At 39.8% G+C, this 17007-nt stretch overlaps 1 protein-coding gene across 4 annotated transcripts in view; it reads left to right on the top strand.

Annotated features, from left to right (window-relative positions):
* The window catches only part of atf3 (activating transcription factor 3), a 54161-nt gene extending 38458 nt beyond the window's left edge, over positions 1 to 15703 (top strand). For all 4 annotated transcript variants that reach the window (XM_043695872.1, XM_043695869.1, XM_043695871.1 and 1 more), the window contains exons 2-4: positions 10591 to 10829; positions 11005 to 11112; positions 14890 to 15703. In XM_043695872.1, coding sequence (XP_043551807.1) covers positions 10599 to 10829; positions 11005 to 11112; positions 14890 to 15087 — 537 coding nt within the window. In that variant the 5' untranslated portion in view covers positions 10591 to 10598 and the 3' untranslated portion in view covers positions 15088 to 15703. The remainder of the gene's footprint in view (positions 1 to 10590; positions 10830 to 11004; positions 11113 to 14889) is intronic.
* Positions 15704 to 17007: the final 1304 nt, after the last annotated feature.

The following is a 17007-nucleotide window of genomic DNA, read 5'->3' as shown; positions in this document are numbered from 1 at the left end:
TTCTCAGCCTATTGGCCCATCTGATCAAGATCCTGTTGTAATCTAAGGTAACCTTCTTAGCTGTCCATTACACCTCCAACTTTGGTGTCATCTGCAAACTTACTAACTGTACCTCTTATGCTCACATCCAAATCATTTATGTAAATGACGACAAAAAGCAGAGGGCCCAGCACTGATTCTTGTGACACTCCACTGGTCACAGGCCTCCAGTCTGAAAAACAACACTGCACCACTACCTTCTGGCTTCTCCCTTTGAGCCAGTTCTGTATCCAAATGACTAGTTCTTGTATTCCGTGAGATATAACCTTGTTAACCAGTCTCCCATTGGGAACCTTGTCAAACATCTTACTGAAGTCCATATAGATCACATCTACCAGTCTGCCCTCATCAATCCTCTTTGTTACTTCTTCAAAAAACTCTATCAAGTCTGTGAGACATGACTTCCCACGCACAAAGCCATATTGACTATCCCTAATCAGTCCTTGCCTTTCCAAATACATGTACATCCTGTCCCTCAGGATTCCCTCCAACATCTTGCCCACCACCAACATCAGACTCACTGGCCTATAATTTCCTGGCTTGTCCTTACCACCCTTCTTAAACAGTGGCACCACATTAGCCAATCTCCCGTCTTCTGGCACCTCACCTATGACTATTGATGATACAAATATCTCAACAAGAGGCCCAGCAATCATTTCTCTAGCTTCCCACAGAGATCTAGGGTACACCTGATCAGGTCCTAGGGATTTATCCACCTTTATGCATTTCAAGGCATCCAGCACTTCCTCCTCTGTAATTTGGGCATTTTGAAAGGTGTCACCATCTATTTCGTTACTTTCTATATCTTCCACATCCTTTTTCACAGTAAATACTAATGCAAAATACTTATTTAGTATTTCCCCCATTTTCTGCGGCTCCACACAAAGGCCACAAAGCTGGTCTTTGAGGGGCCCTATTCTCTCCCTAGTTATCCTTTTTTCCTTAATGTATTTGTAAAAACCATTTGTATTCTCCTTAACTCTATTTGCTAAAGCTATTTCATGTCCCCTTTTTGCCCTCCTGATTTCCTTCATAAGTGTACTCCTACTGCCTTTATACTCTTCTAAGGATTCACTCGATCTCTCCTGTCTATACCTTACATATGCTGTCTTCTTTTTCTTAACCAAACCCTCAATTTCTTCAGTTATCCAGCATTCCCTAAACCAGTCTTTTCTTTTACCCTAACAGGAATGTACTTTCTCTGGATTCTAGTTATCTCATTTCTGAAGGCTTCTCATTTTCCAGCTGTCCTTTTACCTGCAAACATCTGCCCCCAATCAGCTTGTGAAAGTTCTTGCCTAATACTGTCAAAATTGGCCTTTCTCCAATTTAGAACTTTAACTTTTATGCAAAAGTGGGTAACTGTATCCGATTCTTCCTTGTCCCTAGCATTGATTAGAGCTGGGAACTCATTAGTCCATTGGCCTCGTGTGCTCCTGGTCCCACCATCAAATCCAACCTGGCAGGAACTGCAAGGTACCGCCCAAAAGGAACTGAATAGTTTCAAAAGTCCTCTACATCGGAATGATCATTGCATGATGAGGATCCCTTTAGGTAGTGTTTCAAATTTGCATTAATGATGTGAGTAGATAAACACTTGAACAGATAGGGAATAGGAGCAAATGGATCATGTGTTGTCAGGTGGGATTAGTTTAGAATGGCATCACGGTTGGCACATACATGTGGGCTGAAGGACCTGTTCCTGTGCTTTACTATTGAATGTTCTCAAGTTCATTTCCAAATGATTGCTTACTATTTGAGGGTGTCCCTTGAACCACCAATCACCACAATGATGTGCAGGCCACTATAGAAACTATTGCAGATATTTTAAGTGTGATCAACTACTTAATGCTCTTCTGGCTGGTCATCCCTTGTGCTGGCTTCAACTCCTTTACTAAAATATAATGAACATGAGCTAAACTAGCTTAAGGCTTCTCCTGATCATCTTGGAGGTTCTTTAGCATTAAAAATATTCAGTGAAAACTACCACAATGTTCATTCCACTTGGTATGATGCCTTGTTCCATTATATGTTACATCCTTATAACATTGACGACAGCTCCCCTTTTTCCCCCTATTAACTACCCTATCCTTTCCAAACAACATATTGAAATTCAAAATTTGAGCCTAGCCACAGCCTAGTGAGGCTATTAATTCAAGGTTTTACAGTTGCACTGTATAATCTTCTGTCAACTTAAATCTAACTTTCAATATCTGTATAGAAGCATTTAATAAAATAGCCTGATGATGCAATTTTGTCCCTTGATTAAATTCTTTCCTGCTGGGTCCAATGATGTGCTTCATTACTTTAGGTAATGCTGCTCTTTGATTTTTCTCCCTTGCCAGTCTGATAAGTTTAAAGATGTTCTGAATGTTTCCTTAGCAATAGCATTGAAACATTTGAGTTGACTTGCTCAAGTGAATCCCATCCTTACTGAAAAGCTCCAATCTTTCAACAAACTGATTCCATTTCCCAGTTTTTTTTCTTCTGCTTTGTCCTGCTATGTAATATAGTTTATGAAATTCTTAATTCTGCTGTTCTAATTGGTAAAATCATGCTTGGTCAATAGGAGATCTGAAACAATAACAGAACAACATGCCCAATGATGTTATTCCATCTTTCCATAGCTATGAATCCTGAGCTATTTTTACATTGTACTGTTTGTCCCCACATGGATCTCAACAATAGTCCTCTTAGTACCCTCTACATTACTGATCTACTCTATTACCTATGTCAGTTATCCCAATTCCAGGGAAGACTTGCCCAGGAACATGTAACTCTTCCTGCCAAGGTCTCTAATTCGAGAAAGCCCCTGATAAATAAGGTGATATCATTTAACCTTTGCATTCTTGGACTGCCAGCTTTGCTTTTCTGTTTCTGTGCATTTGACTAAAAGTGATTATATTTGGAGCCAACTACTTGTTCCTCCCCACTCTTTCTTCTTCTGGACTGCACTTTCCTAATTCATAATTTCTAACCATTAGAGGAACAAGAGCAGCAGGTGGCATCACTCTGCAAGCTCCCCTCCATATCACATGCATCCTGACCTGGAACTATATTGTCCCTCCTTCACTGTTGCTAAGACACCATGTTGGAATTCTGTTCCTACTATCACTGGATGTGCCTGCAAAAGTTAAAGGAGGAGGCTAACCAGTATCTTAAGGGCAATTGGGAATAGGGAGTTAATGCTGACTTAGCTAGTAATGGTCACACCCTTTGAACATATTAAAATCAATCTCTATTCAATTGCATGCAGCTATGGTTTTCAGCTGTAATTATTATAAAGTTGACATTTACTCTTATTGAAGACTTGTATGTTGCCAAGGGAGGTTTACATAGAGCCAGTGATAGCAAGACAGTTTCATTGTCTATGCGGAGGTGATTGACAGTACTTCTTTTGTCTAGGTTCGGTGTTATTCAGGGTCTTCCTGTCACAGCCGTGACAATTGCTACTTGCAGTGGGGCTTCTGTAATGTAAGCAAGGGCCATGGTTTGAGTGTATACCACTTTCACTATAACAGTTATGTTAAGTCTGTAGTCTGTCAATGTTCCCAGCAGAGCAGATTTTTAAAATTCAGTCATGGAATGTGGACACTCCAGGCTAAGTCAGTACCAATTGCACATCCCCAACTGTCCAGGGAGCAGTTAAGAGTCAATCACATTGTACTGCCTCTGGAGTCACATGAAGGCCAGACCAGGTAAGGATGACAGATTTCTTACCCTAAGGCATATTAGTGAACTAAATTGGATTTTATGATAATCAACAGCAGTTACATAGTTGCCTTTATGCTAGTTTTGTTTTAAATTCCAAAATTTCTTAATTTTGACCCATGTCCCCAGAGCAATAGACTGCGGGTTTGGATTACTCATCCAGTAACATTACTTACTACACCACCATCTTCCAAAACAATATTCAAAAGAAGTGAATTTAAAACATTAGAGAGAGAAAGAGAAACTGCAATCTTGACCTTTCACTGTTTTTACTGTGATTCTGTATGAAGGTGGTATCCACTATCATCAGAAAGTTTTACATTTGGTATGATAAAATAGCCCAAACTGTCATTTAAACAACAGAACATTATCTCCAGATTATTCAGTAAACTCAGTCTTTGGTATTGATATTTTTAAACTATTAGGAATCTGTTGAAGTGTATATTATGGTCATAAATTGTTCTAGATAAGTATCAATCCGTAGTGTTATAGACTGCTGGAGAACTCATTTCTATTGATATTTGTTTTGAATGCCAAGTGCAATGAACTGCAGCAGTCTGTTGATTTCACAGCTATTTACTGGCAGACATTTTAATTAACTGTCATTCACGTCTGCATGCTAGTGTTATGTCACCTTCCTGTTGTTGGATTTTGCATAGCACTGCAGGATCGAGTGATGTTGATTTATTGCTGTGAGTGCTTATGGGTAAAATTAATAGTACTGTTTGCAAATGGATTCTTCCAGTAAGTTGATCTAAGTTGTTTGAATAAAATCACCATGATATAATTATATATTGGGACATTTGTACTAACAGCTGAAGAATATCTGATAGAATGTTTAATTTTCTCTTTCCATTTTTACAGAAGATTAGTAAATTAGTTTGGATGAACTTTGTGTGATGTGATCATGTCAGCAATCTGTTACAGTTTGTACTTATTTATCTATAAATCAGGCCACCACTTACAGGATGACAATACCACTCTAAAGAGAAGAGGAAATTTGGAATTTTGTTGTGTTTTGCAGACCTGACAATAAATAAGTTGCTAGTACAGAAATAAACTGTAGGACCATAATTTTATTGTTTGAGCAACAGTTAGATTTGCAAAATTCAAACTACTCTCCTGTTTACACATACTGGTGAGGTACCAGAGGACTGGAGTGTGGCTAATGTTGTGCTGTTGTTTAAAGAAAGTCTGCAAAGAGAAGCCTGGAAACTATAGACCTGTCAGTCTGCCGTTGGTGGGCAATTTATTGAAGGTGATTCTGAAAGATAGGATTGACATGCATTTGGAGAAGTAACGATTGATTAAGGATCATCACTATGGCTTTGTGCAAGGAAAATCATGTCTCCCAAACTTGATTGAGTTTTTTAATGAAGTAACCAAAAAGATTGAGGGCAGATGGTAGATGTTGTTTACTTGGACTTTAGTAAAGCCTTTGACAAAGTTCTGCATAGTTTACTAATTAGTAACGTTGGATCATATGGGATTCAGGGTGAGCATGCCAATGGGATACTTATTAGGAGACAAGGGGTGGTGGCGGAAGGCTGTTTTTCAGCCTGTGACCAGTGGTATTCCACAGGGATCGGTCCTGGGTCCACTTTTTTTTTTGTCATTTATATAAATGGTTTGGATGAGAGTATAGGAGGCATGGTTAGTAAATTTGCAGATGACACCAAAATTGGTGGTGTAGTGGATAGTGAAGAAAGTTATCTATGATTACAAAGAGATCTTGTTCAATTGGGCCAATGGACTAAGGAGTGGCAGATGGAGTTTAATTTGGATAAATGTGAAGTCATGGCATTTTGGTAATGCAACCAAGGTCAGGATTTGTACAATTAATGGTAGGACCCTGGTAGTGTTGTAGAACAGAGACCTAAGGTTCAGGTACACAATTCTTTGAAATTTGCATCACAGGTCGACAGGGTGTTTAGATTAGATTAGATTACTTACAGTGTGGAAATAGGCCATTTGGCCCAACAAGTCCACACCGCTCCACCGAAGCGCAACCCACCCATACCCCTACATTTACCCCTTACCTAACACTGCGGGCATTTTAGCATGGCCAATTCACCTAACCTGCACATCTTTGGACTGTGGGAGGAAACCGGAGCACCCGGAGGAAACCCACGCAGACACGGAGAGAATGTGCAAACTCCACACAGTCAGTCGCCTGAGGCGGGAATTGAACTCGGGTCTCTAGCATTGTGAGGCAGCAGTGCTAACCACTGTGCCACCGTGCCGCCCACTTAAGAAGGCATTTAGCACATTTGCCTTCATTGTTCAGATCTTTCAGTATAGGAGTTGGGGACAGCTTGCTGAGGTTGTACAGTATATTGGTGAGGCCACTTCTGGAGTACTGTATGCAGTTCTGGTCTCCCTGTTTATAAGAAGGGTATTATTCAACTGGAGAGGGTTCAGAAAAGATTGTCAGGATGTTGCCCAGAATGGAGTGTTTGAGATATAAAAATAGACTGGAAAGACTGGGTCTTTTTTTCACTGGAGCATAAGAGGTTGAGGAGTGACCTTAATGAGGTTTATAAAATCATGGGGAGGCATAAATAAGGTAGAATAGCAAGTGTTTTTTTCCCCCAGGGTAGGGGAGTTCAAAACTAGGGGACATATTTTTAAGATGCGAGGAGAAAGATTTAAAGACATGGGGGCAAATTTTTTTTACAGGGTTGTTTGTGTATGGAATTAACTGCCAGAGATTGGGCGGCACGGTGGCACAGTGGTTAGCACTGCTGCCTCACAGCGCCAGAGACCCGGGTTCAATTCCTGACTCAGGCGACTGACTGTGTGGAGTTTGCACATTCTCCCTGTGTCTGCGTGGGTTTCCTCCGGGTGCTCCGGTTTCCTCCCACAGTCCAAAGATGTGCAGGTTAGGTGAATTGGCCATGCTAAATTGCCCATAGTGTTAGGTGAAGGGGTAAATGTAGGGGTATGGGTCAGTTGCGCTTCGGCGGGTCGGTGTGGACTGGTTAGGCCAAAGGGCCTGTTTCCACACTGTAAGTAATCTAATCTAAGATAGTGGTGAATGAGAACAGTTATAACAATTAAAAGACATTTGGATAAGATCATGAATAGAAAAGGGTTGGAGGGAAATGGGCCAAGCACAGGCAGGTGGGCTTAGTTTGGGAACATGGTTGGCATGGACTGGTTGGACCAAAGGAACTGCCAAAGGAACTGCTTCCATGCTGTATGAGTCTATGATTTGCAAATTTAAATCTGGCACCAGTGAGATCAGAAATGCATTGGGCAATAACAGACATGTCCCTAATGCATTTTAAATCCTATTCCTTTTTAGCTATTGGGATCTCTTGATGCAGCTTCTCAGCTGAAAGACACTTCCTTTAAAAACTCAGCACTGAAAACAGTTTTAAAATATCACCTAAGTTATGTGCTCCAGTTTCTCAAATGAGGCTAGGGCCCCACAACCACTAAATCTGAATTCTGCTACGAAGTCAAAGTTCACATTATATACAACCACAGACTTTGGACTCTTGAGATTGACTGCTGGAACTTTGGCAGAAACTCTACATAGGCAAGTAACTGCTGCTTTTGCTGAACTTCTGATGAAAGTACGAAGATTGGGGGAGTTGTGGCAAGAGAAATGCATCTCTGAAAATGAGACGTTATACAAATTAGTCATAATTTTTTGAAAACTTCAGTTGCGATACCTGATTAACCCTGTCTGTAGCTTTGATTTTTAACTCTGATCAGGATTGGGGTTAGAATGAGTGTGAAACCCACATGCTAAGACCTGGAGAGATTTTATCTCCTTGATTTTTGAAAATAAATCATTTTTATCTGTTAGGATCTGACTCCTGACTACATCCTGCAATAACCGCTACTTGGTCAGAGGGCAAGTGTGGGAGTTCAGACAGTTGGAGTTCACTGAATCCCCAAACTTCAGTGCCCAATGTTTTTAGCTCAGGCATGTATATAAGTATTTACTGCTACAAATTACTCTCAATCGTGACATTGACTGGTTCTCTGCTCTCAATGATTGTCATACAAAAGAGAAGGGGAGAGTTAGTGACTGGTGATTGATGAAATGGAGAAGAATTCAGGGTTCCATCCTGAATATAACACTTCTGCCTCCATAAATAACAGTTGCCACCATGAGGATTGTTTTCAACTAGTTAGAACAATATGATGCAATAGTGTGTTTGTTTGTTTATTTATTCCTTCCTTCCTTAGGGAACTGCCTGTTCCTGCCAGGTGGGTTTCTGATCTTGGCAACTCCAGTTCGTTCGTAATCTGTTAACTTTTACAATCAGCGTGAAGTGGCTGACTAGGAATGAAGGGTGAGGAATATGAAGTGAGGCAGGAGTTCTGAGAGAAGTGGTGAATATGTAAACTGTCAAGTGAGGGGAACATGGTACTAATGGTTTCTGTGATGGGAGCAAGGAAAAAATATCCTTGTAATGGGAATGGGTGGATGTGTTTATACCACATGGATTTCAGTGGTTCAAAAAGATGACTCATCGCCTTTGTTTGAGAACAATTTGTGATTGGTAGTAAAGGCTGGTCTTGCCAGTGATGCCCACATCTGTGAACAATATTTTTTAAAAAACCTCCCTCCCTCTCTTCTTGGAATTTTCTTCAGTCCCCCCCATCTCTGATCTCCCTTCTCCATCAATGTGGCAACATGTTTGGCAACACGGTATAGAGATTCTGAATGTATATATTGTGGGTAAACTATTGAACTGTGCTGCTACCTTGAATTAAACAGTAAGCAAGCACATACGGGCAACTGAAGGAGTATTTTGTCCTTTGTATTGTACCCAATTCCATTTACTCACTACCTGAGCATGATGTCAAGCAATGTCATGAGCAACACATGTAGAGATCAATGAGATATGTTTATAATGAATTCAAACTTATATGTGTCTTTGTAACTCACTGCCCTAACTGCTGAAAAACATATTCCTAATTGTGGCAACGATTAGGAATGGAAGCGGAAGTACTGTGTACAGAATGCAACCCTAAGATCTGACCAAAAACATTCCTAGTCGATCATGTAACAGAATGAATGATTAATCACTGAGGCGTTGACAGGACTACATTGAGCAAGGGTTCATACTGAATAGTCAAAGAACAGCTGTCTTCTAATCTCATAGCTATAACAGATTTTCATAAAACAGTGAAACGTCACATCTTCATTGGCATCTCCCTGTTGCTTGGATATGTACAATATTTTCAAATTGGCTTTGAATTGATTCTGGGTATTTCTATATGGTGCCAATTCCAGATTAATGCTTGAGTTACAACAACACTTGCAGGAGAAGGATGTTCATTCCTGAGTGAACAAAAGGGTAGGCAAATCTGCCCGCATTTACACAACACTTTATAATGCAGAATATTTCAGAAAGTTACCCAGTAAGAGCAGACTCAATTGAAGAATTGCATGATACAGGGATTCAAACACTTGCATATTTTTAGTTTGAGAAACTGAGATTGAGTTCAGTCAAGATGCACTAAAAAGCCTTTTACGGAGGGGGAGAAACATAATATAGAGCCAATTGACAAAATGAAAATCATTCCGTCTTTGCACTGGTTTTATTGTTTTAATTTTGGCCTGTTGTTTGAGATTACCATGCTGAATAAACAGTGGAGTCACTAAGCTTGGTCCTCAGTCTGTGCTGAGTCACCAAACTTTGGACAGTGCTGTGAAAAAGGTGCAATGATTGGCCAAGGTTACAACAGGCACAATCATGCAAGGAGATTTGCTCTCTTGGCTTGCCCCATGCAGGTGGAGTGCTGTCCATCAAGCTATGTATAACCAATTCTTTCTCTCTAAGCAAGAGAGATGTCTATGGACCCTTGTAGTCTAGTGCTAATTACTTTTTAATTACTTAAAAGGTGAGTGACCTTCACATTTAACGCTCACTCTGACAGTAGTCACTATAGCAAATAATACAGACTGGAAGTGAACATTGCTTTTCAGAACAAACAGGGCTGATTTGAATATTGTTGCCTGATGGCAGATAAATCATCCAAACACTAAGATCTGTTTCTCTTCAATGCTTTTCTTTAGTTATATATACAACTTCTTCAAATGCTTTTATCGTAGGAACAGTTCATAAGTATGCACTTCTAGTGGGCAGCCTCGCTCAATGAAAATACAAACCTGGACTTTATCCAATTGTGTTCATTTTAATAAATGGGAAGTCAGTTCTTTCTGCAGTGGATGAGGATACGTGCCAAAAATGCATGAGGAGAATTTACATCCCAGGAGCGGGTTTACAGTAAAATGGGAGGGAAAAGTTGAGAGTAGCGCCATATGTGCTTTTCTTCCTGCCTAAAACTTTGTTGCATTTTCCCTGAGCCAGGTTTGAGGCCCTCTAGGTCTCACTCTTTGGTCTGTTGCCAAGAAATTTGGGGGAGGGAGGTAATCTTCCTTTTCACCTCGGGTCCATCAGCCACTGTCCTCCAAAAGTCCACTGATTTTTCCCATCCCTCAATCATTTATATTTTAGAAATAGTTATGCAAGCTTCATATAGCAACAATAATAGCAATTTTTTAAAAAAAGTAGTAGTGTTACACATGGAGTAGAATCTAAGTTATGGTCTGGTCTGGGATTTTCCATTTCACCTGGGTGTTTGGGCTGGATAGACTCAAGGCATTTGCCCAGAGAGAGGAGGTGAGAGACCATCAGTTTGAGGCTACGTTTGGATATTTCTGAATGGCATATTCTTGATCGACGTAGGCGCATGTTGGTGAAGTGAAGAGAGCGATGTAAGCTAAGAAAAATGCTGAGAAACAAATATGTGAAAACTTGATTTTAATCCAAATGCCTTGAATAATTTCTTCATAATTTTATCCTTTTTCAGCCAGTACCATGATGCTCCAACACATAGGACAATCATCTGCATCAGATGTCAGTACAGCAGCAGTAGTTCCATGTATTTCGCCTTCAATGTCTTTGGTATTTGATGAGTTTACAAACATTACCCCTTTGGTCAAAGAAGAGCTGCGATTTGCCATTCAAAGCAAACGGATATCAAATGGATCCTCAAGCATGGATTATTTAACAGCAACTGAGAACTCAAGTGAAACAGTAGAGAAAAAGGTATGTTAATTAAATGTATAGATTGGAAATACTAAAATTTTACTATAATGTGAACACTAAACCTAAAACGTTGCAACAGTGCAAGCAAATAAGGATCTTACTTAATTTTAGATTGTAAGGCATTGCCATCATTTTACAAATCTGAGAAAGTGAGTTTAGATATTCGTTCTTTTAGGTGACACCACAGGAAGATGAACGAAGAAGACGGAGGAGGGAAAGAAATAAAATAGCAGCAGCTAAATGTCGAAATAAGAAGAAGGAAAGGACGGACATTTTACAAAAAGTAAGTCACTCAGGTGCACAATTTTTTTGGCCTGAGTTATGGGTGATTATGGAAACTGCATTGTTCTGATTTGACAGAAACAGTCTATCATTACCTACATGGCCATAGCATGGGAAAATTGTCTCCTTAAAACAAAACTGTGCTGTTCACATTGTTTCCAAAGCACTAATGTTTAATTAGCCAGGAAGATGTTATTCCTTACATAAAATGACCTTGTTTCCACAGTATTTCTACATTAGATGTAGCATACGGACTATTTGGCATTGAATTTTGCGATGTGATCTTAGGTTTCAACTGACTGAAGTAGAACTGAAGAAATGTGTAATTAATTTCTTGTGGGACATTTATGAGGAAAATGAAACTGAAAAATAATTTCAAAAGGAGAAAGACAGGTAGGATTAACAGGTGTCAATGATGGAACATAAATGTCTCAAGGCCCTGTCTGGAGACGCACTTCATTTTTGTCATTTAGAGGTATTATTAATTCCCAGTTAACTCTAATTGTGGTGCCACTTTCTGGACAGCTACAATCTACATATGCAATGAATGATCTAAAATAAAATCCTACTGGATGAGTTGGCTACTACAAGTAGAATACTTGCACTTTGTGTTATATCCTGTGACAGAGGCTTAAACATGGCCATTTTTTAGTTATCTCCTGGTAAAGAGATTATTTTTTAGGGTGTAGGTTTGCTCGCTGAGCTGTAGGTTTGATATCCAGACGTTTCATTACCTGGCTAGGTAACATCATCAGTGGCGACCTCCAAGTAAAGCGAAGCTGTTGTCTCCTTTCTATTTCTATGTTTGTCCTGGATGGGGTTCCTGGGATTTGTGGTGATGTCATTTCCTGTTTATTTTCTGAGGGGTTGATAGATGGTATCTAGATCTATGTGTTTGTTTATGGCATTGTGGTTGGAGTGCCAGGCCTTTAGGAATTCTCTGGCATGTCTTTGCTTAGCCTGTCCCAGGATAGATGTGTTGTCCCAGTCAAAATGATGGGTTTTTTTCTCTGTGTGTAGGGTCACGAGGGAGAGAGGGTCAGGATTCATAGCAGAAGCGGTAATGCAAAGACTAGAACAAACAGCCCTACCAACCATCAAACCAAAAATCTGCGTAAATGACACCTTTGTCATCACAAAATGAAACAAGATAGAAGAGACATTTAACATCATCAACAACACATTTACAGACATAAAGTTCACCAAGGAGGTAGAAACTGACAACAAACACACATTCCTGGATGTCACAGTCGAAAGAACGGATAACGCAGAACTACAAACCTGCATATACAGAAAACCGACAAACACTGACCAAATACTTAACTACACCAGCAACCATCCCAACACACACAAACGAAGCTGTATCAGAACACTATTCCAATGAGCCACCACACACTGCAGCACAGGCGAACTTCGAACATACAACAAAGAAGTTTCAGAAATGACAGCCAGACTACTAAGACCCCTCGGAATCCTAGTAGCACACAAACCCAACACTCTCAAACAAAAACTAACAAACTTAAAAGACCCAGTACATCCGATGGACAAAACCAACGTCGTCTACAAAATTCCATGCAAGGACTGCCAGAAACACTTTGTAGGACAAACAGGAAGAAAGTTAGCCACCAGGATACACGAACACCAGCTAGCCACAAAAAGACACGACCCTCTCTCCCTCGTAGCCCTACACCCACCATTTCGACTGGGACAACACATCTATCCTGGGACAGGCTAAGCAAAGACATGCCAGAGAATTCCTAGAAGCCTGGCATTCCAACCACAATGCCATAAACAAATGCATAGATCTAGATACCATCTATCAACCCCTCAGAAAACGAACAGGAAATGACATCACCACAAATCCCAGGAACCCCATCCAGGATAAACATATAAATAGAAAGCAGGAGATAACCGCTTCGCTTCACTTGGAGGTCGCCACTGATGATGTTACTGAGCCAGGTAATGAAATGTCTGGATATCAAACCTACAGCTCAGTGAGCAAACCTACACCCTAAACCTCAACCTGAGCTACAAACCTTCACAAATCTTGCAGGTTATTTTTTCTTAACTAAGCTTTCTAGCTTCCCTGAACTGAATTAATTTATTATGTTCCATCAGCATATTATTGATCACTATTACTATAGTTAATGGTGATTTCTGCCAAACTCCATGCTGTCTAACTATTGCATTTGGAGATTTCCCTGCTTAATTACATGACATTTACTTATTCAAGTTGGAATTAAAATAAGAGACATTGGATACAGGTGGAGCAGGCACTCAATAGGGATAACCATAAAAATGTAAATTAACTATTTTGAATAAAATGACAAATCCCAACAGACACTTTACATCCAAAAGAAACCAGTTGGAATATTTTCTTAACGGTGAAGGATGAGAAACAGTGGAAGCACAAAGGGGCTTTGGTGAATATGTACACAAATCACTAAAAGCTAGATGGCAAATACAAAACACTCATCAAAAAAACTAAAGGCAAGGAAATAAGGTACACTTAACAATAAAAACTCTTGCACTCTGCCTTTTATTTTGGGATTTTACTGGCAAGCATACTAAGATGAGTCCAAATTTAAAGGGCATAGGTTTAAGGTGACAGGGGGAAAAATGTAAAAAGAACTTAAAGGGCAACTTTTTCATGCAGAAGGCGGTGCGTGTATGGAACGAGCTCCTGGAGGAAGGGCAGGTTGGTATAATTACAACATTTTAAATGGCATCTGGCTTGGTACAGGAAGAGGAAGGGTTTACAGGGATATGGGCCAAATGCTGGCAAATCAGACTAGATTAATTTAGGATATCTGGTTGGCATGCACGAGTTGGACTGAAGGATCTTTTACTATGCTGTATGACTCTGACTTTAAGCTGAAATACCTATACTTATGCTGACTGTTGATCAAATGCCATCCAACAGTGTCTAATATTCATTTTTTACTTACTTTAAAATTATCCTCACCTGAGTATCTAAATAGCCACATGTGGCTATGGTGGCTAACTTATTGCATAAAGATAGCTTTAGTTGAAGCTCCAAGTTCAAGTTATCCACAAGCTCCAACATATTGTCAAAAATATCTTCACAGCTTTGTCAAGTAGGCTGTTTTTTTTTGTTGATTAATTTTATTGTCATGTGTACCTAAGTTCAGTGAAAAGCTTTGTTTGCGAGCAGTACAGGCAGATCATAGTAAGTAAGGACATACAGATAAAAGTGTAGAACAGTTACAAGAAATGTTAGAGTTAGATCTGCTATAGGGAGTTCGCAAGGAGTCACCTTGTGTTGGCGCCATCTTGAATCCTACCATTCCACAAAAAGCTTTATCTGCCAACATTGAGTATCCATATTTGTCATTCTGAGGCCTCTGTCACAGGAACAATGTTTATTTGTAAGTATGCCATATCCACACATCAGTAAACCAGTCCAAATAGATCTTTAAATGGTAATTGGAAATCTGGCACTTGGATAGTTTTGGGAAGTCTTTTGGATCACATTACCTGAGAGGTTAAAACAATCAAAAATAGAGAATAATGTTCCGATAAACATCTCCAAATCGAATTTTGTTGTGTAGAATTCTGTATGTCAGTTTGATATTTTATGTAAAGTAATAGGGTAAAATTTCAAGGTAATAAATTTTCAGTTAATGAACTCTAACATAAAAGGTGAGGAATATATTTTGCAGTACTTCAGTGTGTAGTTATTGCATTTAATGTGTAATTTTAAAAAATCATAACTGCTTAATTGACAAATTACTGAATATGATATCTTGCCCCCTAGGAGTCAGAAAAACTGGAATCTCTGAATGCAGAATTAAAAGCACAAATAGAAGAATTAAAAAATGAGAAACAACAGCTGATATACATGCTGAACCTGCACAGGCCTACGTGTATAGTCCGGGCACAGAATGGGAGGACTCCAGAGGATGAGAAAAATCTTTTCATTCAACAGATCAAAGAAGGAACACTACAGAATTAGGTCATAAAGGAAGTGAATCATGGATCCACACAGTCCGTCTCCTTGGAGGCGCCAAGAACAGAAGTAGCTCCACGTTAGTACGTTACTAACTTGCTAGGGAAAGACTGTTCATTAGTCAGAAGAGTTTGCACTTTCAGCATAATGGATATCTTTTGTTTCACCATTAACTGTTGAACCTGGAAAAGTGCTGCATTAAAATCGCATGCAAACAGGAGAAAACACATACTTACTCTCTGCCTTGACATTGGGCTGCACACAATGATTTTTTTATTATTGACGCAGGCGTCGTGCCTTTTATTGTCTTTAATTGCTCTTGATGACCTGTTGATGTACCAGCATGCCAGTCGTGTTTATGGTATAGTTACTTTGGGACAGTGTGACACACTTACACCTTGGAAGCTTTTAGTCAGCTCTGCAGCATTTATGCCAGTTGTCTAGGATGTTATTGCAAGTGTGTTACATGAGTTTCAGAAGTTAAGCAAAGTTACCCCAAAATCTAAGCATGTATGTTCAAGTACTCGAGATTTTATTGGAGTGCTCTAACTTTTTTCTACACTGTGATAGTTGAAGTGTGCATTTGATACATTTAGTAATAAAAGTATTGTCATAACATTTAGTTTGGTCAATTTTATAGCTGTGATTTCTTGATTTCAGTTATATTGTGCAAGTTTAATCGTAATTATGATTACATACTCACTTTTGAACTACAAGGTTGTCTATTGATAATCTCTCATAACTCTACTAGGTCCTCTGTCAAACTATGTAAAGTTGGTACCTTCAGACGTTTGGGTCAAACTCTCACTTTAGTCATTCCATATTCAATTCTTTCTTTTTCCTGGCAATGGGAAGGTGGGCCATAGGCTCCTGTATATTTTTCAGAAGCATACTGCAAATCCTACCAAGTATATCTCATTGGGGTAGATGAATGGAGTTAGTTCTTCAGAACATAGGAATGCAAGCCGGATTAGGCCAGTTGGCTCTTTGAGCCTGCATTGCCATTCACGAGGATCATGACTGATCACGCTATGATCTCAGTTCTATTTTCCTATCCGCATTCCCATAAACCTTGATTCCCTTGTTTACCAAAGTCCATCTAACATTGCTTTAAATTCTATGTTCCACTGCTTTCTGGAGGAAGAATGGCAGTACGGTGGCTCAGTAGTTAACACTGCTGCCCCACACCTCCAGGGATCTGGGTTTGATTCCAATCTCAGGCAACTGTCTGTGTGGAGTTTGCACATTCTCCCCGTGTCTGTGTGGGTTTCCTCCAGGTGCTCTGGTTTCCTCCCACAATCCAAAAATGTCCAGGATAGATGAATTGGCAATGGGAAATTGTGCATAGTGTTCAGAGATTAATAGGTTGGATGCATGACTCAGGAGTAAATGTAGGGGAATGGGTCTGGGCGGGTTACTCTTCGGAAGGTCAGTGTGGACATGTTGGGCTGAAGGGCCTGTTTCCACACTGTAGGAATTCTAATTCTAATTCAATCCAACCCTTTGAGAGGAAAAAAGTTCTCCTTATCTCCACTTTTAAAGAAACTTCTTATTCTGAAACTGTACTCTAGTTCTGGTCTTCTGTAGAAGAGGAAATGTTCTCCTGGTACTCACTCTATCAAGTCCCATCCATATCTTTATATGTTTCAATAAATTCAACTCACAGTCCTCTAAACTCCAATGAACAGTGTGAAGTGTAGTGTACATTGCCCAGGAGCCTGTAACTGAATTGTGTTACTTGTTGGGGCTGAAAACCCTAACCAGAGCTGGAGTACACCTCTTGTGGCTAACAAAATGGCATTAGCCCTGAGCTAGTGCACCACAGTTCTTTTCAGACTGAAACAGGGGAGATCAGTGACATCTCCCAGTTATCTCACTACCACTGCATGAGACTGACTCCAACCGGGGGAACGACACCTCATTCCC

Source organism: Chiloscyllium plagiosum, chromosome 9 (assembly GCF_004010195.1).
Source record: "Chiloscyllium plagiosum isolate BGI_BamShark_2017 chromosome 9, ASM401019v2, whole genome shotgun sequence".
In the NCBI taxonomy this organism is placed as follows: domain Eukaryota; kingdom Metazoa; phylum Chordata; class Chondrichthyes; order Orectolobiformes; family Hemiscylliidae; genus Chiloscyllium; species Chiloscyllium plagiosum.
The sequence above is the reverse complement of the archived record's forward strand: the minus strand, read 5'-3'. Positions and strand labels throughout refer to the sequence as shown.